This window comes from Erythrolamprus reginae, chromosome 8 (assembly GCF_031021105.1).
Source record: "Erythrolamprus reginae isolate rEryReg1 chromosome 8, rEryReg1.hap1, whole genome shotgun sequence".
NCBI lineage: Eukaryota > Metazoa > Chordata > Lepidosauria > Squamata > Dipsadidae > Erythrolamprus > Erythrolamprus reginae.
The window spans coordinates 2,447,545-2,473,328 of record NC_091957.1 but is presented as its reverse complement, the minus strand read 5'-3'; the positions used below and the strand labels follow the sequence as shown (position 1 = coordinate 2,473,328).

The 25,784-nt window shown below is 43.0% G+C and overlaps 2 protein-coding genes across 4 annotated transcripts in view; both read right to left on the bottom strand.

Annotated features, from left to right (window-relative positions):
- Positions 1-2,937: 2,937 nt before the first annotated feature.
- Positions 2,938-19,369, bottom strand: AIF1L (allograft inflammatory factor 1 like). Of its 2 annotated transcripts, XR_011559686.1 has the most exons (7): positions 19,155-19,369; positions 16,984-17,045; positions 13,558-13,624; positions 8,507-8,548; positions 6,451-6,613; positions 3,849-5,185; positions 2,938-3,785 (listed from the first exon to the last, which is right to left on the bottom strand). XR_011559686.1 is itself a non-coding variant. In XM_070758659.1 (6 exons), exons 1-6 carry the CDS (start codon positions 19,183-19,185, stop codon positions 5,098-5,100), a joined length of 453 nt encoding a protein of 150 aa, XP_070614760.1. In that variant the 5' UTR covers positions 19,186-19,369; the 3' UTR covers positions 2,938-5,097. The 2 variants fall into 2 exon arrangements, 1 of the variants encoding a protein (XP_070614760.1); XM_070758659.1 differs by having other exon boundaries at positions 2,938-5,185.
- A 4,447-nt stretch (positions 19,370-23,816) lies between these two features.
- Positions 23,817-25,784, bottom strand: part of LAMC3 (laminin subunit gamma 3) — a 58,105-nt gene continuing 56,137 nt past the window's right edge. For both annotated transcript variants that reach the window (XM_070758483.1, XM_070758484.1), the window contains exon 28: positions 23,817-24,980. In XM_070758483.1, coding sequence (XP_070614584.1) covers positions 24,751-24,980 — 230 coding nt within the window. In that variant the 3' untranslated portion in view covers positions 23,817-24,750. The remainder of the gene's footprint in view (positions 24,981-25,784) is intronic.

Below are 25,784 nucleotides of genomic sequence, written 5' to 3'. Positions count from 1 at the left end.
CTTCCGCCGACGCTCTAGGCGCGGCTCCCGGTTACGCACAGTTCTTCCCCTAACAAGGAAAGGAGAGGGAAGGCCGAGGGATGGAAAAAGCGGGAGAGGTCCCCGATGACGCCACTGCTCCTAGCCCGATTGGGAATCCCGGAAAGATGGAAGGGGGGGGGGAATGACATTCTTCCGGTACCGGCCCTTTTCCGGTTGGTCAACTCTATGACCGGTGCTAAGGAGATGGAAAACAAAACACATAGATGTAGGAATTGTAGAGTCATGCAGACTCTCCGACTTCCGGGATTATGCATCTCAGCATCATCTGAAATAAGATTTTTTTACAATGGAAGGGATCAGTTCCCAAGGGGAGGGATCTGCTCAACAAGGATCCACTAGATCAGGGTTGCTATGCATGTGTTTCTCCAGCCAGAGGCCAGAGGCTGCATAAGTATTGCCCACAAGATCATATGCTGCAACGTCCTGCCTGTCAATGACTACTTCAGCTTCAATCGCAACAACACAAGAGCACGCAACAGATTCAAACTTAATATTAACCGCTCCAAACTTGACTGTAAAAAATATGTCTTCAGCAACCGAGTTGTCAAAGCGTGGAATTCATTACCGGACTCCATAGTGTCATCCCCAAACCCCCAACATTTTCCCCTTACACTCTCCACGATTGACCTCTCCAGGTTCCTAAGAAGTCAGTAAGGGGCGTGCATAAGTGCACCAGTGTGCCTTCTGTCCCCTGTCCAATTGTCTCTCCTTATCTCATTTATGTTTTCTTCCTTTCAAATATGTTCACCTACACTTTTATATCTTTTCTTCTATTCTTATCTTTATTTATATTATTACATATCTATTCTCTTCGATGTGTATTATGTATTGGACAAAATAAATAAATAAAATAAATAAATAAAATTTGCATAACAGCCTTGGAGTCTGCTGGAATTAGTTTGAAAGTTAGTGGTGGGAAGGGAGCCATAGTGGTCACAATTTTTCATCTTCTGGTGCTTTAGAAAATAGGTTGACTTCCTCCCTCCAAAGTCTCAGCATCTTTTTAATATTGTCCTGATCAGAAATAGATGCAGTTTCTCCTTGGATGAGCAGGTCAAGGGAAGTCCTTGAATCCCAGATTCATGTACACCATAGGAGTTATGCTACTACTAGGTATGGTAGCTTGACGTCCAGTTGTTTTTTCATCTGTACCTCAAAACCTTGGTGACACACCTCAATAACCGGCTTTGAAGACATCCTAGAAGATGAATTGTCCTTATAGCCCATGTCGTTTAGTGCTTTCCGTGTTGCTAAGCCAAGATTAGATTGACCACCTCTGGTTGAATAAACCACCTTTGGCTGAATTGACCACCTTTGCTTGAATAAACCACAATTGGTTGGATTGACCTGGCACACTGAGTCCTAGAACCTTGGCATGTAGCAGGGGTGGGTAGCGAAAATGGAGCTCCACCCCAGAGATATGAAAGATATTGAAAGAAAATGCATGCCACGCCCACAGTGTGGTAGTAAAAATTCTGGTAGCCCTTCCCTGGTTTGTAGCCTCCTGGGAGTACATTAAGCCAGTGGTCTCCAACCTTGGCAACTTTAAGACTTGTGGACTTCAACTCCCAGAGTTCCTCAGCCAGGAGTTGTGAAAGAAGGGAGCTGTGAAAGAAGCAAAGCTGGCTGAGGAACTCTGGGAGTTGAAGTCCACAAGTCTTAAAGTAATGGAGACCACTGCATGAAGCTAAACCCAAACAATAGGTTCCTAAGAGGTCAGTAAGGGGTTAGTAAGGGGTGTGCATAAGTGCACTAGTGTGTCTTCCATCCCCTGTCCAATTATCTCATATATCTTTTCTTCCATTCGTATATCTTTTTCTTTATTCTTCATTGACGTATTTTATTCTTATGTCTCTTCTGTTGTAATCATAGGTTCATAGGCACTGAACATTGGAATGAAATATTACTGGAGAGTGATGTTTTAGCCTAATGGGTGCTGAATTTTTCCTTATTCTTCCTCTATGAAAGGAAGCAAAGTCCAGGCCGAGTAAGCATCCTGCAGAATCCATGACCACGTGGAAAAATAATTAACTTGATATACAACATGAAGAAAACCTATAGCTAACTTCCATATAAGGAAATATATGCCTTACTCTCATTCCTTTGCTAATCACCAATAACCACACAATCCAGGAAAAGGCAAAGAATGGAGCTTCCATTAATTATCTATAGGGAAGTCACGAGGAGGTTGCCTTATACAGCGCATGAGTGAATGGTAGTTGGGGGATGGCTTAATGTATGTGGCATTCACGGATTGGTTATTCTGTACCACATGTCAGGAAAAGTGAAATACAATAAAAGGAGCGGTCTTGATACAACCGAGGTCGTCTCATTGAGAAAATTCTCTTTGTTGCTTCATTCTGATGTGGCAATCATGGCATCCTGTGCCTCCCTAGAGGTCGGCCCACTGGGGGAGGGCTGTTTGCCTTCACTCTTCTTCTATCCTTTCCTTGGTATATATTTCTACATGTTTATTCTCTGCAATGTGTATTGTGTATTGGACGGAAAAAAATAAAATAAAATAATAGTTTTGTGAATTTCTGCAACGTGTGACTCCAGAGAGTGTCAAGTGAAGGACATCAATAATAATCACACCCATAATCACATCCCATGTGAATGGAGCCATGATCCCGAGTTTCGCACGTGGCACGAATCCTCTTGCACACAAGGTGTTTTTCATTGGTGTCCATGATTTATACTAAGAATTGCATCGGTTCATTTGGGTTGATAGCCACCAGGGGGCGTTTCTAGCCATGTTGGGAGGACCTCGGAAAGCTCAGGAGGGGCGAAGCTGGTTAGAGTTTGAATGGGAGATGACCACGAGACACCCCCCAAGTCTGAATGGTGAGACTGGGAAGTTGGGGGTGGGGAGAGAAAGAAAAACAATAGAAGTAGTAAACGGCAAATTATTTTGTATTGATACCAAGAAAACGAAAGAAACTTGATGAGTGTCCAGTTAGGAGTTGAATTCAACTCAACAGAGACTTGACCCTTGGGTGAACTCAGCCACTACAAGAAGGAGAAGACCTGAAGAGGATTAAATGCAACTCCACAGCCAAATGTTTCTACAACTCACATGCAACAGGTAGTCCTCGACTTAAAGCCATAATTGAAACCAGGATTTTCATCCAGGAGGTCATCTAGAGGTCACGTCCGATTTCACGACCATTTTTCGGGGGGCCACGAATGTTCAATAAATCGTTGCAGTTGTTAACTGAGTTGCATGGTCACTAAATGAACCCAGCTTCCCCCCTCCTGTCATTACTTGGCTTGTTGGAAGCCAGCTGTGAAGGTGGCAAAAAACGACCAAACCGCTAAAACCATCATGAATACAGTGGTACCTCTACCTACGAACGCCTCTACTTACGAACTTTTCTAGATAAGAACTGTGTTCAAGATTTTTTTGCCTCTTCTCAAGAACCATTTTCCACTTACAAACCTGAGCCTCCAAAACTGTAACTGGAAAAGGCAGGGAGAAGCCTCCGTGGGGCCTCTGTAGGAATCTCCTGGGAGGAAACGGGGCCGGAAAAGGTGGTGAGAAGCCTCCGTGGGGCCTCTCTAGGAATCTCCTTCGAGGAAATAGGGCCAGAAAAGACGGGGAGAAGCCTCCGTGGGGCCTCTCTAGGAATCTCCTGGGAGGAAATGGGGCTGGAAAAGGCGGGGAGAAACCTCCTTGGGGCCTCTCTAGGAATCTCCTTTGAGGAAATAGGGCCAGAAAAGGCAGGGAGAAGCCTCCGTGGGGCCTTTGTAGGAATCTCCTGGGAGGAAATAGGACCGGAAAAGGCGGGGAGAAACCTCCGTGAGGCCTCACTAGGAATCTCCTGGGAGGAAATAGGACCGGAAAAGGCAGGGAGAAGCCTCCGTGGTGCCTCTCTAGGAATCTCCTGGGAGGAAATAGGACCGGAAAAGGCGGGGAGAAGCCTCCCTGGGGCCTCTCTAGGAATCTCCTGGGAGGAAACAGGGCCTCCACCCTTCCTGTGGTTTCCCCAATCACAAATATGATTTGCTTTTACATTGATTTCTATGGGAAAAATTGCTTCTTCTTACAAACTTTTCTACTTAGGAACCTGGATTAAGTTTGTAAGTAGAGGTACCACCGTACATGCCAGTTGCGAATGAATTTTGATCATGCAACTGTGGGGTTGCTGCTACAAAGTGTGAAGACTGCCTTTTTTTCCCCATTGCTGTGTCTTGTAACTTTTAAACCGTCACTAAACAGGTGACTGTTATAAATTGAGATTTACCTGTATCGAAAAAGGGGACGATGCATTGACCTGATCAAGGAAATTGGCTTGAAGCAAAGAAACCAAGATTAGGGAACTAGGCATTGTGAAAAAGTTGGCATTTGGCAGGTCGACAAAAGGGTGAAAAAATCCTCAGAAATCAGGAAAGCGACTTTGAGGACTAGAACCTTTGTGGTGGTTGTGCAAAAAAAAAAATACCAGGAGTGATTTTTTTTTTTCATGTGCAGACCAGCTCCAGAACTAACCACGATGTCACTCAAATCCACCCCATCCGAAAGGCCTGGTTCTGAATACCTCTGGTTTTCACTTTTAACTTGGCTTCATCAACGTTAGATAAAAATAACACAATATCTCCCGATGCAAAACTCCTGCCTGTGTAGTTTATGCTCCTTTAAAGATACGACCTAAGTAAATCACCTGGATTCCCCCCCTCTCCTTCGGACCAGAGGGATTGGTGTTTTTCCTTTCTTTCCAACTGCATAGAAAACCATTTTCAGAAAAGCAGTTTCTTTTTTGGAACAGAAATGGCGGTGAAAGAAAATCAGAATTATTTTAGGTTTGGGAGAAAACGCGAGGGCCCTTTGGAGATCCGTTTGAAAAACGCTCCGTGAAATCTAGATTTTGCATTTAGTGTTTCCTTCTGCTTTTTGAGAACAACGGAGCTGGCTCTTTGGGTTCCAGTTAAGAATTAAAAATTAGGGGCGATTTAAAGATAGCCCTTCAGTCTTTAAAACGGGGTGGTTTAAAAGCAACGGAGCCACGATCTTGCGTTGCCCAGAGTTGGAAAATGTCCCTGTATTCTCCTCTCGCTTTAAGGAAGACTTGAGAGGTCTCGCTCTGGAGGTGGACCTGAAAGTTTGGGGGTGTTTTCTTGACTCTTCCCTTCAAACATCATCACCCTAAAAGAAAAGGAGAGAAGGGTGAATGGCACATGACTAGGGATAAGATTGGATGAACAGAGGTGGAAAGGAGCTTTATAGGTCACCTAGTAGTTCAACCTCCCATCAAGAAGGAGACCCTGCACCATTTCTGACCAACGATGACCTTCTTTTGTTCTCTGGAGCAGTGTTTCCCAACCTTGGCAACTTGAAGATATCTGGACTTCAACTCCCAGAATTCTGGGAGTTGAAGTCCCAATATCTTCAAGTTGCCACGGTTGGGAAACACTGCTCTAGAGCAAGGTAACAACAACAACAAAAACAAGAAGAAGAAGTTGGAAGGGACTTTGGCAGTCAACAACAAAAACAACAACAGTCTTAGGAGAAGGGCGGTGTGGAAATCAAAGAAAGGAAAGAAAGAAAGAAAGAAAGAAAGAAGGAAAGAAAGAGAAGGGCAAAGAGAAGGGGAAAGGGAATCGGAAAGCTTTGATAATAAGGGGAGCCAAATCTCTTGGGCCCAGACAGAGTTCGGAGTCCTCGTTCCCCATTCAGGATTCAAAGTTTGGAACAGGAATGGAAACAGAGACGGGATCGAAAGACAATGGGCAGTTTGTTCCTGCCATTCTTTTTTCCTCTTGCATTTGAGCTTTTTAAAACTAAATAGTTTTTAGTTTTAGCTGGAGGGGGCGAGCAACTCCTTTCTCTCTTGAGTTTTCTGAAGTTTGGGGGCCAATACATTTAAATGAACCAACAGGAACTTTAAAAGGTGAGTAATTTGAGCATTGAAGTGGTCAGAGGGAGAAAATCGACTAGTTCTTGACTTGCGACGACAATTGAGCCCCAAATTTCCATTGCTAAAGCAAATAAAGTGCACCACATTTTACGAAATGTTTCGTAAAAGAAAGAAAAAAAAAAAGAAAGAAAGAAAAAAAGAAAGAAAGAAAGAAAGAAAGAAAGAAAGACAGGGAAAAATCTCAGGTGTAGCACCGGGCAAGGTGGCTATCCTCATTATTATACAATACTTTGAGTTTTAATCCATGTTGGACTTATAACCCCCCTATCACTGATACAGCTGGTGGACCAACATCTGAACTGGCTGTTCTTTGGCCAAAAGGCTGGCTGAGAATCGATGCCTTCTTGGGACCGGGCCTTAGAGTTTTGCCCAGGCGCAATCGTTGGCTGGGCAGCAGTGGGCAAGCTAGCCAAGATGGCAAAGGCAGCCCCCTCCATTTGGAAACCCTGCCTCCATTTGCACCGGCGTTTCCTCCCCTTGCCGATATACTCACAGCTTGAGGACAGCCGACCTCTTGCCCAGCATCAGGGTCACGAAATCCTGGTAGGAGATGGTTTCGCTGATCCCTCCGGTCACTTCGGAGATCATCTTCTTCAGCTCCAGGTGGGTCTTGGGGGTCCCCAGTTTCTCCATCATCCTTTTCACAGACATGAGATCTGCGAGGGACGACAGGCGGAGAGAGGAGGCTTAAGGCCTGTTGTGAGTGTTCCCTTTGGTTGAATATTCATTAACTTGATGTAAATAGTTGCGTCAGCAATGTTTGAATTTGATTGGTTTAGAAATGACCGGGAAATTTAAGTGAGCGTCAGTTACGTTTAAATGGGAAGAAACAAAGTATAAAAGCTGTAAACCGACACTGTTACTCAATAGAATTAGCAGAGCAACCTTGTATTTCTTTGTCATGGAGAAATAAAGCCTATAATGTTACCGCAGCCTCAGTTTATTTCACTGGCGACGAAGGAGGTCTTACCTACGTGCCCCCAACATGGACAACCTACCCGTGGGGAAAGCTCCTGACCATTTCGATCCCGAGAAGTCTACATGGGACAAATACACCTTTCAACCTCCAGAAATGTCAGATTCAGAGGAGGAGGAAGAGACAGTAGATTTAATGTACCCTGATTTAAGAGAAGGGGGGAGAGCAGTGGAGATGAGAGCGTAGCTGAAAATCACTTAGACGTTAGTATGGGAAGCAGTTCTTCTTCAGAGAATTGGGGGGGGGGGGTAGAGTTGGCCTTCTCCGGGTCCCGTCGACTAAACAATGTCGTCTGGCGGGCCCCAGGGGAAGAGCTTTCTCTGCGGTGGCCCCGGCCCTCTGGAATCAACTCCCCCTGGAGATTAGAACTGCTCCCACCCTCCTTGTCTTTTGTAAACTACTCAAGACCCACCTATACCACCAGGCATGGGGGATTTGAGACATCTTTCCCCCTGGTTCCTTATAATTTATGTTTGGTATGTATGTGTTGTCTGGTTTTAATATGATAGGGTTTTAGTTATTTCTTTTAATATTAGATTTGTGCCATTATAATATTGTTTTTATCATTGTTGTGAGCCGCCTCGAGTCTTCGGAGAGGGGCGGCATACAAATCTAATAAATTATTATTATTATTATTATTATTATTATTATTATTATTATTATTAGCTGAGAGTTCCTGGTTGGATGTCAGATTTAGGAAATTAGCAAAAAGAAAGGAGGAGATGTTGGGAAAAAAAGCTTTGACTCTGCTGTTTTAGAATGTGTAAATCAATTGATACGTCACATCCTGAAATGCCCGGAAAAGAAGGACACTTTCCTGCAAACTGCATATTGAAATGTGGACGTCTGTCGTCGTTTCCGAGAAGTAAGCTTTTGATAATTTTACGACAAACTGTGTGAAATTAGATTTAACATGACTCAGAGATAAGCAGATGCCAGGAGCCTTTCACCTGCTCATTAGAGAGAATGTATAGATTTGTAAAACGCAGCCTGGGAGATCGGAATATGCTTTAGCATACAGCATTGTAACCTTGACGATTTTTCCAGTGTGGAAGAGAAATAAAGACTTATTAGTTTGAAAATCCAAGCCTTGAAAAGCGAGTTTTTGGAGCAGTTTCAGCTTGGTCAGAACAAGGCCCTGCAGAGGGGGACGCTAACTGAACCCCCATACGTCCCTTGCCTGCTATACAGTAAAATAAAATAAAGTAATAAAATAAAATAAAACAAAGTAATAAAATAAAGTACAATGACATTATATTAAATAAAATAATTAAAACAAAACAAAAGAAAGTAATAATGTACAGTAACATTACAATAAATAAAGTAAAATAATTAAATAAAACAATTAAATAAAAATAAAATAATATAAAATAAGAAAATAAAATAAATTTAAAAAGTAAATTAAGTTAATGAATATTTAAATTAAATTAATAAAATAAAAAATGAAACAATTAATAATTAATAACTAATAAAATAAATAATCAAATATAACATGCAATTACATGATGGTGAGAAGCTGCAAACAACTGAAAATGTAACTTGGTGGCTAATCAAAGAAACAAACAAATCTCACCAATCTCGCCGTGATTATTCAGGTCGAACTCCATGTATTTTTCTAAAAAAGATAAGCAGGGTTAGCACCATCCAAACTCGGCCCTTAGAACACACCAAGGTAGAATAAACACTTATACCCGTGATGGTGAACCTATGGCACGTGAGCCCCAGGTGGCACATGGAGCAATATAGGAAGGCATGCGAGGTGTTGCCGTATACTATGTTTCGTCCCCTGGAGGCTTCGGGGAAGCTTCCCTGAAGCCCCGGAGTACAACCCCCCCCCCCCCCCCAAAAAACGCCCAACAGATAAACTGGACGTTCGGAAAAACAGACTTCCGGTTTGCCCGTTGTGCTATTTTTGGCACTCTGGAGGCTTCAGGGAAGCTTCCTGAAAGTTCATGTTTTTCACATACAAGGGCTTCAAGAAGCTTCCCTGAAGGCTCTGGAGTGCCAAAAACAGCACAACGGGGCAAACCGGAAGTGTGTTTTTCTGAACTTCCTGTTTGCCTGTTTGGCCATTTTTTCACCACCCCAGATTCCAGTGAGGCCTGGGATGGGGATTGTGTGCATGCGCAGGGGCAGCACGGGGGATGCGCATGTTAGTGTGGGGGAGGGAATGGGTCATTATTATCCTTGTTTTGGATAAAAGGATGGGTGGTCGTCTTCGTCTTCGTCTTCTTCTTCTTCTTCTTCTTCTTCTTCTTCTTCTTCTTCTCCTCCTCCTCCTCCTCCTTCCTCTTCTTCCTCCTCCTTCTCTTCTCCATCTTCATTTTCTTCTTTCTTCCTCCACAAGAGGCAGATCTCCACAAGAAAGGATTCTCTCTCTTTCTCTCCTTCCTCCTTTTTCTTGTAAGTTTTTGGGTTGAAAGGGGTCTCCATTAGATAAGGGAAAAGATCTGATCCATGAATGCTACCCCAGTTTAGTCCACAGGGAAAATATTCTGGTTTTCTCCCGTCCTCTTTTCCCCCCAAGTCTTTTTGTTTTGCTACACGTACTTCCCTGTTTTTTGAAAGATCTAAAGGACCATCCCTGTGCCAAGATGCTGGAAAATGCCCTTGATTTGTTTCCTGTTCCTGCTGGCTATTTTATTTTATTCAAAGCAGCTTCGCTTTGATGCTTGTTTGCTGCTGGTATTCAAAGTTCTTTCAGAGAAAAATGGACTTTGAATTCAGCCCGTTTCCTCCTGGGAGGTCCGATCTTCTTGATATTACAAGGAAAAAAAGGGAAGAAGAAGGAAGGGCGTGGAGAAAGAAAAAGAAAAGAAAAGCAAAAAGAGGAAGGATGAAAGAGAAGCGAGAGAGAAAGGAGAAGGAAAAAAAGAAAGGATGGAGAGAGGAGGGAGAGGAAAGGAGGAAGGACAAAGAATAACGAGGAAGGAGAATAAAGCTAAAGGATGAAGGAAGGGCGTGGAGAAAGAGAAAGAAGAGGAAAGAAAAAGAGGAAGGAGAAACGAGAAAGGAAGGAGAAGGAAAAAAAGAAAGGATGGAGAGAGAAGGAAGGGGAAAGGAGAAAGGAAGAAGGACAAAAGAGTAAAGAGGAAGGAGAATAAAGAGGAAAGATAAAGGACGAAGGAGGAGGGAGAAATGAAAGAGAAATAATGAAGAGTGAGGAAAGGAGAGAGAGTGGGCAACAAAGAAAGTAAGGAAGAATGAAACATGGGATGGAGAAAAGGAAAAAAGAAAGACAAGGGAGGGAGAGAGGAAGGAAGGAAAGACAGAAAAAAGAAAGAAAGAAAGAAAGAAAGAAAGAAAGAAAGAAAGAAAGAGAAAGGTAAATTACAAAACCTTAAATTCTGTTGCCTTCTTTTTTGTTTATCAATGCACAGTAACATGCTGTTCTTCGAGTGTTTGGCCATATCATAAAAAATGCCCCCGATCCATCCATAAAACTGGCTTAAACTGGATGATTTAAGCGCTTTCCAACAACCTGCTGAATGCTTGCTTATGTTAATCCTTGCCTTTTTTGCTCTCCCTGGCTTAAAGTGTTGCACAAATGAGTCGAAGGTTCAAATTCCTGTGTGGAATTTGCTGCTCAAAGCTTCCCAGAATTTGCTCCCAGAAACACCCTCCTGGCTTCTCCAATCTGCTTTGTGCCCAGAAGATTTGAAAAAAACAACAACTTGCCTGTGCATATCCTCACTAAGGGTGGGAGGATACAAACCCTGAGTTTGCAGGGTATTTTGTGTGTCTGTGTGTCTGTGCACTTTGTATCCGGTGGGAGAAAAGATGTAGGAACAAAAGCTTGATTGTTGCTCAGTTCCAAGAGAGAGAGAGAGAGAGAGAAAAGTTTCGGTCAGAAAAATGCTGGATTTGCCAGCTAGAAGCACACACGAGCAGAGACCTGGAAAGAGGAAAGTTTGTGTGCATTGCTTACAATCAACACAACCTCTCCAAGCAGTGTATAAAGACACTTGGCACGTCAAAGCCTTTTTCTGCAAGGTTGAATTTTCATGATCTTCGAAGCAAGCACGGATTTCATTTCACAACTTCTGAGTCTCAGAGGAAGAATTTCGATCCCATGAGGGTGGGGAATGTTGCATTTACAGCTGTCAAGGTGAAGACTGACTGTCAGTCACATCTTTTGGCACCGTCGTAACTTGCTAAAGTTGGGGACTACTTGCAGATCCGTTGCTGATCGGTTGTCAATCCTGTTTGCTCTCCCTGGTTGCGTATTCAGTGGTCCTCTACTTACGAACTTAATTCATTCCGTGACCAGGTTCTTAAGTAGAAAAGTTTGTGAGAAGAAGCAATTTTTCCCATAGGAATCAATGTAGAAGCAAATAATGCGTGCGATTGGGGAAACCACAGGGAGGGTTCAGGCCCTGTTTCCTCCCAGGAGATTCCTAGAGAGGCCCCACGGAGGCTTCTCCCCGCCTTTTCCAGTCCTGTTTCCTTTCAGGGGATTCCTAGAGAGACCCCACAGAGGCTTCTCCCTGCCTTTTCCAGCCCTGTTTCCTCGCAGGAGATTCCTAGAGAGGCCCCACAGAGGCTTCTCCCTGCCTTTTCCGGTCCTGTTTCCTCCCAGGAGATTCCTAGAGAGGCCCCACAGAGGCTTCTCCCTGCCTTTTCCGGTCCTGTTTCCTCCCAGGAGATTCCTAGAGAGACCCCACGGAGGCTTCTCCCTGCCTTTTCCGGCCATGTTTCCTCTCAGGGGATTCCTAGAGAGGCCCCAAGGAGGCTTCTCCCCGCCTTTTCCAGTCCTGTTTCCTTTCAGGGGATTCCTAGAGAGACCCCACAGAGGCTTCTCCCTGCCTTTTCCAGCCCTGTTTCCTCACAGGAGATTCCTAGAGGGGCCCCACAGAGGCTTCTCCCCGCCTTTTCCAGCCCTGTTTCCTCACAGGAGATTCCTAGAGGGGCCCCACAGAGGCTTCTCCCCGCCTTTTCCGGCCATGTTTCCTCTCGGGGGATTCCTAGAGAGACCCCATGGAGGCTTCTCCCTGCCTTTTCCAGCCCTGTTTCCTCGCAGGAGATTCCTAGAGAGGCCCCACAGAGGCTTCTCCCTGCCTTTTCCGGTCCTGTTTCCTCCCAGGAGATTCCTAGAGAGGCCCCACAGAGGCTTCTCCCTGCCTTTTCCGGTCCTGTTTCCTCCCAGGAGATTCCTAGAGAGACCCCACGGAGGCTTCTCCACGCCTTTTCCGGCCATGTTTCCTCTCAGGGCATTCCTAGAGAGGTCCCATGGAGGCTTCTCCCCGCCTTTTCCGGCCATGTTTCCTCTCAGGGGATTCCTAGAGAGGTCCCATGGAGGCTTCTCCCTGCCTTTTCTGGTTACAGTTTCGGAATCTCGGGTTTGTAAGTGGAAAATGGTTCTTGAAAAGAGGCAAAAATAAATCTTGAACACCCAATTCTTATCTGGAAAAGTTCGTAAGTAGAGGTGTTTGTAGGTAGAGGTACCACTGTATTTTGCAAAAGCGAGCTACTTGATGCTCCAGGCGTTTTTGTGAAACCCTGAGGGTGTGGTCCATGGGATCTCGAAGGAGGCCAAACATGTTTTTGAAAATCACATCTGTTGTACTGGCAATAAAAATTACAATATCCCCAGCGCTCACCCACACCCTGATCTTGTAGCCAAAGACACATTCTTAATCCTGCTTCCAAGTTGGGAAAAAAAAAACCCAACAAGCCACCATTTCTCAGACCGGATTTGGCCACAGGACCCTGGCCACTGGTGGGATGCAAAAATCCCTTCCAGATGTGCTGTATTTGGAGTCAGGAAGGTGGTGGCCCCAAAACATCTGGATAACCTCAAGCTGGCTAGGACTTTATAACATGTCTTGAGTTTTACTTAAAAAGAAGAAGGGAAGAAAAAGAAGAGGGTGAATGGAAGCAGTTTTTGGAAGTTATTTTGACTGGTAAAAAGGGAATCAGTTCTAACAAAAACAATAATATCAATAGAATGGGAAGGGACCTTGGAGGTCATCTAGTCCAACCTCCTGCTTAGGCAGGAAACCCTACACCATTTCAGACTGATGGTTATCCAACATCTTCTTAAAAACTTCCAGTGTTGGAGCATTCACAACTTCTGGAGGCAAGCTGTTCCACTGGTTAATTGTTCTCGCTGTCAGGAAATTTCTCCTTAGTTCTAAGTTGCTTCTCTCCTTCTTTAGTTTCCACCCATTGCTTCTTGTTCTACCCTCAGGTGCTTTGGAGAATAGCTTGACTTCTATTCTCATCCATTTCTCTAAAAGTGAGACAAAGAACTGGTTTCTATCCACCGCAGGGGATAAGATTTCCAATCTCCTTGGCTTAGGTGGATTTTCCAGGGTATTTCCCAGACATGGGACTTCAACTCCCAGCATCCCTCAGTCTGAATGCTTTTAAAATGCATGGACTTCAGTTCCCAGAAACTTCAACTCCCAGCATCCCTCAGTCTGAATGCTTTTAAAATGCACGGACTTCAGTTCCCAGAATCCACCATGCTTTAAGAGGCATGGATTTACCCAAAGCGATAACTTTGGGAGTTGTCACGTTGCGTTTTTTCCCCCATCCTCTGGACAGTTGCAGTTCTTGCGGCCCTACTAACCCGAAGGAAAATTCTCTTCTACAGGTAGTTTGCTCAATGTGGACTAGTACCTTTAAAAACCGCAAGTTTTTCTTCCAGGTCCTCTTCATCGCTAAACTTTGGGTCGCAGAGAAATTCCTGAAACAGAGAAAAAAGGAAGACGGTCAATAGGTTTAAGCAACAATCAAATCTTCCAGTGGCTTCTTTTGTTGGTTGTCACAGTGTGCCTTTACAGAAATTGTGTGATCAATTGTGGTTATAAGTAGAGAACTACCAGTATATACAGACTGTCACAATCTCTTTGCAATTTTAGCGGGGAAGCCAAATTTAAACACTTTGCACCGAACAATGAAAAATAGCTTTGTTGGGTGTTGCAGGAGGGGAAGAAATTGCAAAATAAAATTGGGCCATTCTGGTTTTTTTTTTTTTTAAAGGAAAGAAACTGCCAGAAAGAAAAAAACACAGCCTTAAAAATAGAGAAAAAGCAGTCAGCAGTCCCTGAATGAAGGCTGAGGGTTAGGGGGTCAACCTTCAACAAAGTTATCTCGAAGTAGAGATTGTGGAGCCTTGAGCAGAGATAATGAACAATTGTGTCAGCAAAGCCAAACTGGACTCCGTGGGATGCAGAAGAAGGATTCAATTCAGACAAATGGAATGCAGATAAACCTCTACTTATAGAAGCACAGGGCCGGAAGGGACCTTGGAGGTCTTCTAGTCCAACCCTCTGGCCAAAACAGGAGACCTTTATACCAGGCTCCCTGAGATTGGTTGTTTTCTTGCAGACATTTCATTACCAAACTAGGTAACATCACCAATGCTAGTGATGACGTTTTCAACAAAACAATCAACAATTCTATTCTATTCTGCTCCATCCTATTCTATTCTATTCTCTCTTCTCTTCTATTTAACAAATGCCTCATTTCTTTTATGTACACTGAAACCCTCCAAGTTTTCCTTCCAACTTTGTTGTAACTGCTAATATTCCTTAATCCTGGAAAATGATGAAAAATTGCCCCAGTGGGAAGGAAGGAAAGGAAAGAGAGTTGAGAAAAGGAAGAAAAAAAGTTAAAGGAAGGAATATAGAAAGGTGGGGAGGGATGGGAAGAAAGGAAGACAAGAAAAAAAAGGGAGATAGGGAGGGAGGGAAGGAAGGAAGGATGGAAGAAAGATGAGACAGGTGGAAGAAAGGAAAATTATTCTATTCTATTCTATTCTACTCTACTCTTCCATTTCACTTTCTATTCTACTCTAGTCTACTCTACATTCCCTATTCTATTCTATTCTATTCTATTATTTATGATTCTATTCTATTCTATTCTGCTCTTCCATTCCACTTTCTATTCTACTCTAGTCTACTCTACATTTCCTATTCTATTCCATTCCATTCCATAACTCTCCCCCTACTTCAAAGGGATTTATTTTTAAGGTGAAAAACAACACACCCTTCGAGCAGAAAGGGTAACACGTCCTGGAACTCACTACCTGAAACTTCTCAAGCAGGTTTTTCCAACTTTTGCAGGCTGACACCAAACAGGGAAAGCCGTGGCTTGCATCAACCAATCAATTTGAGCCAGAGGGCTGTTTGGAAATCCGTTAAGATTACATCAACAAGAGCCACGCGTTTCTTTTTTAAGAGCCAGCACATTCTCTCGTGAAAAACCCGAAGCTGCCAACAGACAACCGGAGCTTTTTTACTCTGGGCGGTCCATTCTGAAACGTAGGGAGGGGTCAGAAACTGCAGATCTGGCTGGTTTCTTGAATGCTGCAAAGTAGGACCGGCAGCCCCTTCCTGCCTCTGCTCCCAAACCCACATGCAAAGCTTTTCACCAAAGACAACAGGCAGCTTTATAAAGTGCAGATGCAAATGCAAAACGAAGCTTCAACGGCTGGGGCCAAAGGGGAAAGTGAGTGAGAAAGAGAGAGAGAGAGAGAGAAAGATGAGAGAGAAAGAGAGAGAGAGAGAGAAAGGGAGAGAGATAAATTAGATAAGACAGAGAGAAAATGAGAGAGAAAAAGGTGACAGAGAGAGAGAGAGAGGAAGGGGAGAGGGAGTGAGATGAGAGATGACAGAGAGAGAAAGAGAGAGAATGAGAGAAAGACAGACAAAGAGAGAGAAAGAGATGAAACAAGGAGAGATGACAGAAAGAGAGAGAAAAAAGAGAAAGAAGAAAGAAAGAAAAAGAAAAAGAGAAAGAAAGAAAGAAAAAAAGAAAGGGAGAGATATATGAAAAGAGAGAGAAATTAGATATGACAGAGAGAAAATGAGAGAGAAAAAGCTGACAGAGAGAGAGAGAGAGAGGAAGGGGAGAGGGAGTGAGATGAGAGATGACAGAGAGAGAAAGAAAAAAACAGAGAATGAGAGAGAGATGAGAAAAAGCAGAGACAGAGAGAAAGAAAGAGATGAAACAAGGAGAGAGATGACTGAAAGAGAGAGAATAAAAAGAGAGAAAGAGAGAAAGAAAGAAAGAAAGAAAGAAAGAAAGAAAGAAAGAAAGGGAGAGATATGAAAAGAGAGAGAAATGAGACATGACAGAGAAAATGAGGGACAAAAAGTTGACACACAGAGAGAGAAAGAGATGAGAGATGACAGAGAGAGAAAGAGAAAAGAGAGAGAATGAGAGAGAGATGAGAGAAAGACAAAGACAGAGAGAAAGAAAGAGATGAAACAAGGAGAGATATGACAGAGAGAGAGAGAGAAAGAAAGAAAGAAAGAAAGAAAGGGAGAGAGAGAGATGAAGAGAGAAATGAGATATGACAGAGAGAAAAAGCTGACAGAGAGAGAAAGGGGGGAGTGGGAGAGAGATTTGAGAGATGACAGATAGAAAGAAGAAAGAGAGAACGAGAGAGAGATGAGAGAAAGAGACAGAGACAGAGAGAAAGAAAGAGATGAGACAAGGAGAGAGATGACAGAAAGAAAGAAAGAAAAAAAGAAAGTAAGAAAGAAAGAAAGAAAGAAAGGGAGAGAGATATGAAAAGAGACAGAAATAAGATATGACACAGAGAAAATGAGAGAGAAAAAGTTGACAGAGAGAGAGAGATATGAGTAATGACAGAGATAGAAAGAAGAAAGAAAGAAAGAGAGAACGAGAGAGAGATGAGAGAAAGAGACAGAGACAGAGAGAAAGAAAGCAACATCAAAACAGGCCCAGTCTCCAAACATCAGGCTCAACTCAGCAAAAATCTCTTTAAATGCTCCCATTCAACTCTGATCAAGATACAGGCGATCCTTGAATTATAACTGCTCCTATAGTGACCAGCTGAAGTTAAAACAGCCCTGAAAAAAAGTTGGTTGGTTCTCTTTAAGTGGGTTAAACCTTCAAAGCAAATTTTGCCAGGCACAGACCAAAGCGAACCCCAATGGAGAAAGCTGCCAGAAACTGCACGCATAGATTTGCAAGGTTTATCGCTGGCCGGGGCTTAAACCAGGTTGTCTGAATGTGGGCTCGACTTAACAAGAGGGGAAAAAGTTGGGGATAGAATCAAACTGTTGTACTTACTTTGTTGATTTCCTCTAACCTCCCTCCTTGCTCAGCTTTCAGCAAACGGAATGCTTTCCCTCCTGCAGGAAAAATAAAATTACAAAGGAGAAAAAATAGAATATTTTGCCTGGATACAAGGGTATATTAACCATCAAGCAGACTAAGCACATGCTTTGAGCACCGGGCCCAAAGTGGCACCAAGTTGAGAAAGGGAAAAAAAACACCCAACAACCAATGAAGATTTTTTTTGATAAAACTAGGAGATTTGTCCGTGCTTAGGGGGCCACTGGTGAGCCTTAATCCACCACTGCCTGGGTAGCATTTCACTGGGGAGCAATTTGTAATTGCTCACAGTCACTCATGCCCTCATCACCTCGAGGTTCGATTACTGCAACGCTCTCTACATGGGGCGACCTTTGAAAAGTGTTCGGAAACTTCAGATCGTGCAGAATGCAGCTGCGAGAGCAATCATGGGCTTCCTCAGGTATGCCCATGTCACACCAACACTCCGCAGTCTGCATTGGTTGCCGATCAGTTTCCGGTCACAATTCAAAGTGTTGGTTATGACCTATAAAGCCCTTCATGGCATCGGACCAGAATATCTCCGGGACTGCCTTCTACCGCACAAATCCCAGCGGCCGATAAGGTCCCACAGAGTTGGCCTTCTCCGGGTCCCGTCGACCAAACAATGTCGTTTGGCGGGCCCCAGGGAAAGAGCCTTCTCTGTGGCGGCCCCGGCCCTCTGGAATCAACTCCGCCCAGAGATTAGAACGGCCCCCACCCTCCTTGTCTTTCGCAAATTACTCAAGACCCACCTTTGTCGCCAGGCATGGGGGAGTTAGGATATTCCTTCCCCTAGGCCATTACAAGTTATGTATGGTATGTTTGGTTTTTATAATAAGGGTTTTTAGTTGTTTTATTAAATTGGATTGTTACATGTTGTTTTTTATCATTGTTGTTAGCCGCCCCGAGTCTGCGGAGAGGGGCGGCATACAAATCCAATAAATAATAATAATAATAATAATAATAATAATAATAATAATAATAATAATAATAATAATAATAATAAAAAATTTCTGTTGAGTTTGATTTTTGAGCTTTTTTTATAGTTAATTAGGCCTGCTGGTTTCAAAACTGTGGTTCGTTTTCTTCTACCACGTCAAGTTCTTTTCTCTACACCTTCTATCTATAATATAGTTAATTAGGCAACACACCCATCAAATTGCATTTTTTGACATAGCCATCTTGCTAACTTCCAGGAAAAACTTGGTGCAGGGCGAGCGATTCCACCACGATTTGAAGGTCATGGAGGCAGGGGATCAAGGGAGATGGGATGTGAATAGGATGGCTGACTATTTTTGGAGCATCAAGGGAGAATGTCCACAGATTAAACACTCCAGAAAAGGCTACAAGCAAAGAGTTTTACCTTAATATGTATAATTACTGTTCGATTAAAAAAAACAACTATTTGTATGAACACAGTTTAACTATTATAGCCTTGGTATGAATAAAATTCTTCTTTGTAAACAGTATATTTGGTAAGTTTTTACTTTATTTTCCTTTACATGCCCAATTTGTATGACTTTTGAGGGTCTCCTGTAGCTTAAAAAGTTGACGTGATCGACAAAAACTGTGGTTATTTTTTGGACCCAGGGGCCAAAAGTTAATTGAAAACAAGTCACAAATTTAACTTGCAGTAACTATAATAGCCTTTGTACGAATAAAATTCTTCTTTGTAAAAAGTATATTGGGTAAGTTTTTACTTTCTGTGCACAATTTGTATGACTTTTGAAGGTATCCCACAGCTTAAAAAGTTGACATGATATACAAAAACTCAGGTTATTTTTTGGATCTAGAGGCCAAAAGTTAGTTGTTAAGTCAACAAAATTGCCGTTCCCCAGTGAATTATTTACAAGTGTAATAGGGGGGGAAAAAATAAAGAGAATTTCTTGAGAAGGTTTCGCGTCTCAAAGTTTTAAAAAGCAGAAGAGAAGATAGAAGCAAACAGCAAAGCCTCTTCATCCTTCAATAGAGGAAGGAGGGGATGATTAAAATTGTGCGCCAGGGGAATTAAAAGGATTCTGCCCCCACCCTGCATTCACAACAAGCTGTGTTGTGTTCCTGGAAAGCAACTTTTGGAGTTTTCCATCACCACCCCACCGCAGCCACCCCTAACTAGCCCCACATACCTTGGAGGGCATTGTTGAGCATCACAGACATGGTTGGGTTGTGGAGGGTGGGTGGGTGGGAGGGAGGAACGGGCTGGAAGCTCTCCTCTAGCCCCTTTGCGCTGCTGCCGGGTTAGTCCGTTGTGACTGACACCAAGCCGAGAGGGAGTGGGACTTTTGTGCTTCTGAGCCAGCCCATTTCTTTTCAATGAAGCCATTCAGAATCTGGCTTGAGTGGCAGGTCCCTCGGCTGCGATTGGGGGAGGGAGGGCTTTGCAAGGGCTCTCCCTCCCTCCCTCCCTCTCTACCGTTGCAAAGCAAGCGGGCAAGTTAACCCCTTCCTTGGTTATGCCAGGAATGCCTTGCTCGGGGCATTGGCAGAGGTTTGTAATAATAATACTACTACTACGTGTGACTCTATGACTGTAACTTGTTGCTTGCATCCTTACGGTTTATATTAATAGGGATTGTTTCCTGATTGCTTACTTGTGCCCTGTGACAATCACTGAGTGTTGTACCTCATGATTCTTGACAAATGTCTCTTTTATTTTGTGTACACTGAGAGCATCTGCACCAAAGACAAATTCCTTGCTTGTGCAATCACACTTGGCCAATAAAGAATTATTCTCTTCTCTTCCAAAATTCTCTTCTCTTCCAAAATTCTCTTCTCTTCCAAAATTCTCTTCTCTTCTTCTCTTTTCTTCTCTTCTCTTCCAAAATTCTCTTCTCTTACAAATTTCTCTTATCTTCTCTTCTCTTACAAAATTTTCTTCTCTTCTCTTCTATTCTACAAATATCTCTTTTCTTTTATCTGCAGTGAGATTCTCCAAAAGTTCCTTCCAACTTTGTTATAACTGCTAACTTTCATTATTCTGGGAAATGATGAAAAACTGCCCCAGTGTGTTTATGAGTTGTGGATTGAAGTGTGAAGGCAGATGCAAAGAAGGAAGGAAGGAAGGAAGGAAGGAAGGAAAGGAAAGAGAGTTGAGAAAAGGAAGAAAAAATTAAAGGAAGGAATATAGAAAGGTGGGGAAGGATGGGAAGAAAGGAAGACAAGAAAAGGAAAAAGGGGAGATAGGGAGGGAGGGAAGGAAGAAAGATGAGAGAGGTGAAAGAAAGGAAAAATGAAAAAACTGAAAAATCGCTGGAGAAAGAATTAGAGAGGAAAAGAGAGAGGAAAGGACAGAAAGATAGACAAAGAAAGATGAATAAAAAAGAAAGAAAATAAAAATAAGAATTACACACACACACACACACACACACACACACACACACACACACACACAGTACATGGTTCCGAAATGCAACCCAACAGGTGTAGACCAACCAAGCAGGCCCTTCCCAGGGACCCCCACCCACCTTACTGAAGCCAAGAGTCTGAATCACTGCCTGTCAAAAGGCCCAAAGCACTTGTGACCCACAGCATTCCTGGAGCGGTTTGTCAACTTTGCAGTGGAGCAAGTGAGTAGCCCAGGGTTCCCCCCCCCCACCTGCCCATCCCATAGGTCCCCTACCCATCCCCAGGGCCTGAATCAGGTTATTCCTCTACCCTCTGGATCTCCCTTTCCTCTAGGGCTTCACTCCCTTGTCGGCTGTCTTTCGCCACCCAAAACACCCAATCTCGGAGCTACAATCATTAGAAACATAGAAACGTGGAAGATTGACAGCAGAAAAAGACTTCCTGGTCCATCTAGAGAGGGGGAGAGAGGGTTTCCCCCCGCAAATCGGAGGGGTGCTGTTTCGCACACTGCCTGCATCCCAAGGATGATGATGGTGTAACCTAGTTGGGTAATTAAATGTCTGCAAAAAAACAGCTCAGAGAATCTCCCCACAGTCCTCCTCCTCCTCCTCCTCCTCCTCACAAATCCACTTCTTTCTAACACTGATGGAAACATAGAAGATTGACAGCAGAAAAAGACCTCCTGGTCCATCTCGTCTGCCCTTAGACTATTTCCTGTATATTTTATCTTAGGATGGATCTATGTTTGTCCCAGGCAGGTTTGAATTCAGTGACTGTGGATTGACCAACCACGTCTGCTGGAAGTTTGTTCCAAGCATCTACCACTCTTCTTCTCCTGGACCAACCATACTTGGAAGGATCCTAGTGGGAACACTGGTTCCTTAAGTCTCAATTATTCCTTCTTCCCACCCATCTCCTTAAGGAGACCCTCAGAAGTAGGTGTATTTTCGTTTTCTTCCGAGTCCTCCTGCTGTCCACCATCCAACAAGTCAGGTTTCAAACTTTGGTGAGAGAAGATAAACCCAGATTTCCCAGGGCCCAGTGATGTTTGCACAAGGATTCCAGAGTGTTAGTAATGTCCTTGGGGGGGGGGGCAGGGGGTGGGATCTACTCTCTGTGTTGGAATCTGCTCCCTTGATTATCTCAATTTTTTTTCAAGGTGGAGGAACAAGGAGTTAGTTGTTTGCTTCCACACTGTTCTTGAACACTTCCAGGGCTTGGAAAGATACGGAAGGAAAGAATTCAGATAAAATAACATCCTTTCCTTCTCTCTAAGGAAGGCAACCCCAAAAAATAAATAAATTTCATATCCCCCACCCCCTGAGCTTTTTATGCTCAGAGTTTAGCTACCAAGCAGCCTCAGAAAGAGAAGATAAAATTCAAATGGATGGAAGCCCAAATCTTTAATTTTTCTTTTATTCTTCCTTTCCTTTTCCTCCTTTTATTCTCTTCTCACATGTTTTATCTTCTTCCTTCCTCTGCTTCCGTCGCTCTGTTTTTCATGCTGTTTCTTCTTCAATCAAATGTAATTTAATAGACAGAAGAAAAGGTTCATTAAATAGCTAGCTGGATTCTGGATCCACCACTTCTGGATCTTTCTGGATTGAAAAACGGACATTCCTGAGGTTACAATTCCAGGAAGAAACTTTGCAAGGAGAACCTTCCTGGACTACAATTCCCAGGAGCCCCTGCCAGCACAGGAATGGGTAGAGGATGGTAGGAGCTGTAGTTCTGAGATACCTAAAGAGTTTGTTGCTGCTTTTAAGTAATCCTCGATTTATATTTAGTGACTGTTTGAAGGCCAAACCCCACTTAACAACTGTCTTGTTCAACAACATAAAATTTGCCGAACAAAGATTGGCAAAAATATATCCAAATTTAAATCAGGCACGTTGGAAATGTAAAAAAAAGAGCAGGGCACCGTCTTTCATTCGTGGTGGTTGTGCTCCGAAGCAAAAAATATTGGAGGAAACTTCATAAATAGTTACAGGAAATTAATGGCACTGAAACTGAATTTACACCAGAACTATTCCTATTGGGTATTGTAAAAAAATTCTATCCCCAAACTATTAAGCACAGTGGTATCTCTACCCAAGAGCGCCACTGCTTATGGATTTTTCTAGATAAGAACTGGGTGTTCAAGATTTTTTTGCCTCTTCTCAAGAACCATTTTCCACTTACAAACTCGAGCCTCCAAAACTGTAACCAGAAAAGGCAGGGAGAAGCCTCTGTGGGGCCTCTCTAGGAATCTGCTGGGAGGAAACAGGGCTGGAAAAGGCAGAGAGAAGCCTCCGTGGGGCCTCTCTAAGAATCTCCTGGGAGGAAACAGGGCCAGAAAAGGCAGGGAGAAGACTCCGTGGGGCCTCTCTAGGAATCTCCTGGGAGGAAACAGGGCCTCCACTCTCCCTGTGGTTTCCCCAATCGCTCGCATTATTTGCTTTTATGTTGAGTCCTATGGGAGAAATTGCTTCTTCTTACAAACGTTTCTACTTAAGAACCTGCTCATGGAACGAATTAAGTTCATAAGTAGAGGTACCACTGTATTTAATACTACACATAGGGACAGCAGCTAGAATCATTTATGTGCAACGCTGGAAAGATCCTCAGATACGTATAGAAAAGGAGGTCATTAAAAAAATCTATGATTGCATGGAACTGGACAAACTGGAGCTGAATGACCAGAAAGACTCAGATTATAACACCTGGACTAATTGGTACAAATGAGTACAAAAAGGAAAGACCAAAAAAATCACTAAGTAGATGGATGTGGAAAGAGGAAAAACAATTGTATATATATAGTATGTAGACTAAAGAATATATTATTATGAATGTAAATGTACGATTTACCTGAAAATATTAAGAGGTCAATTCAAGAAAAATTAATAACAACGATGGCAGAAAAAATATTGGCACTCAATCGTGGTTGTAAAGGATTGTCTGCACCGCATGCAAAGGTATAAATTTTCTTTCTTGGTCTTGTTCGTGTCAGGAAGCCCTTCGGAGCCTATCCATCATAGTTTAGGGATGACCACGTTGTGGCTCCCAGCTAAACACGGCATTATTAACTCAGCCTGAAATGAATCTTAAAGGAGACTGGTGCGCCTGTTAATTTGAACCACTTGTGTATTCTTGCTGAGCAATTTCTGTCTCGTTCTTTCGAGGTGACGGGAGCTGCACGAAAGACATCGTTTAAATATTTAAAATGCAAATCGATCCATTTATGCATGCAGGGAATTAGGATGCAAAGAGGGTCATAATTCCTCTAGGGTGTGTGGGCATGTAATATGGATTTAGCATTCCCATTTGCTGATCCTTAATAAATACAATTTCGGAGTCTCCTGCCCGGGCTGGAAAAACAAAACAAAACCCCCAAAGATGAGATATTTGCAAACATTCACATTAAGATCTCATTGCCGTTTTAAAGCAGGATTGAAAATCTGGGGTCAAGAAAAGAGATATATTAACACACGTAGCCGTACAGTACAAATCCCCTATTCTTAAAAACTCAGATAAAGCTTTCCTGATTATATGGGCGAATGTAACTGCAGAATTCCTCTCTTAAGGTGAACTGGGCTGATATCACTTTATCCAGATCACTGAATACGAGAAGGATTTCCAGGGCCAACGTTCAACTGTTATATAGAGAACTATTCCGTGGTTTGAATCTTAATATCGCAGGTTTTGGGTCTTGGTTGGGAAAGGTGGTGTTTTTCAAGACAAGAGATGGGAAAACATCAAATTTTAGATTTTCTGCTTGCGTGCCGGTTTCCCAAACACTGTTCTTGTCCAGTTTTCGCCATTGTAGATGGGTCAATTTCACCAGATCAATTTTACAACTAGGTCCGATCAATTTTGCCACTGGTGGTCTATTCAGTTAAGCTAAGAGACTGATTTTGTTAGTTTTTAAAGCCTTAAAAGAAAAACGAGAATTTTCCTTTAAACATTTCTGAGACTTCTGAAGAACTTTTGAAGTCACAAACAAATTCTATACGCCTGTACTGGATTTATTTACGACCCTGGAAGCCAATTTTCATTTTTCTGCATCACGGTTCAATATCTTTTCTTTAATTATCTTCTTCCCCCTCACCAGGGTCCAAAACTCCTTTGGACCCAAAAAAAAAAGCCCAGTTTTCCAAGACTTGTAAAATGGCTGTTTCAGGTTTATAGTCCTCAGGACTGTGATGAATTTGGGAGCGCTCCATTTCGGGGTTTGATTCTTAAGGTTGGCCAGAACCACAGCTGGTTTTCTCAAGCTATTTTCTGTCCTTGACACAGATGGCCCAGTCTGTCTCCTTTGCCAATTTAAATGCTGGGAATATTTCCTTTTTAAAAAAGGGCCCCATCACTGACAGTCTTCCATTTTCAGCCTTTCAGCCTCTAACAGCCGCTGGGCAAGCTCTGAAGAATGGCTTCTAGGTTCTGCTTGTCACTCTGGATCTCCTCCAGATCTTCTTCGAAGGCTTTCAACGATGCCTGCTGTTGCTCTGCTTCCTGTACCAAGATGCCCAGTGTTTGATTCAGGGCACCAGGTCCTGCCAGGCGCAACTTCAAGTTTGCCAGCTGGACCTGGCTAGCACGGAGCACAGTCGCCGACTGGTCCAAGTTTCCTGGGGAAGTAAAAACAGAGCATTGAGACTGGGGAGACCCCAAAAATCACAGCTCCAATAAACCAGACAGGGAAATCAAGCCCACAGCAACACTGAAATTGTTCTGATTGAGTCTGGATATCGTTAACAATTCTGATTGTGCTGGATCCCGTCTCAACTGCCCCTTATACGCCTGTGAACTAGGAAGGCTGCTTGATTACAGATTGGCAGAGTTGGAAGGTCATCCTATAGGTCATCTAGTCTAACCTCCCCATCCAAGCAGAAGACCCCCTACACCACTGGTTCACAACCTTTCTGATGCCACGACCCTTTATTATTTATTTATATTTATTTATATTTATTTATATTTATTTATATTTATTTATATTTATTTATATTTATTTATATTTATTTATATATTTATTTGTTTATATATTTATTTATTTATTTATTTATTTATTTATTTATTTATTTGATTGATCGATTGATCGATTGATTTTTATGCCGCCCTTCTCCTTAGACTCAGGGCGGCTTACAACATGTTAGCAATATCACTTTTTAAACAGAGCCAGCCTACTGCCCCCACAATCCGGGTCCTCATTTGACCCACCTCGGAAGGATGGAAGGCTGAGTCAACCTTGAGCCGGTGATGAGATTTGAACCGCTGACCTACAGATCTACAAGTCAGCTTCAGTGGCCTGCAATACAGCACTCTACCTGCTGCGCCATCCCGGCTCATACAGTTCCTCATGTTGTGGTGGCCCCCAACCATAACCTCTAACGCCAATTCTCCCAACAGAGCTTGAAGCTGATTGGCAGGAAGGT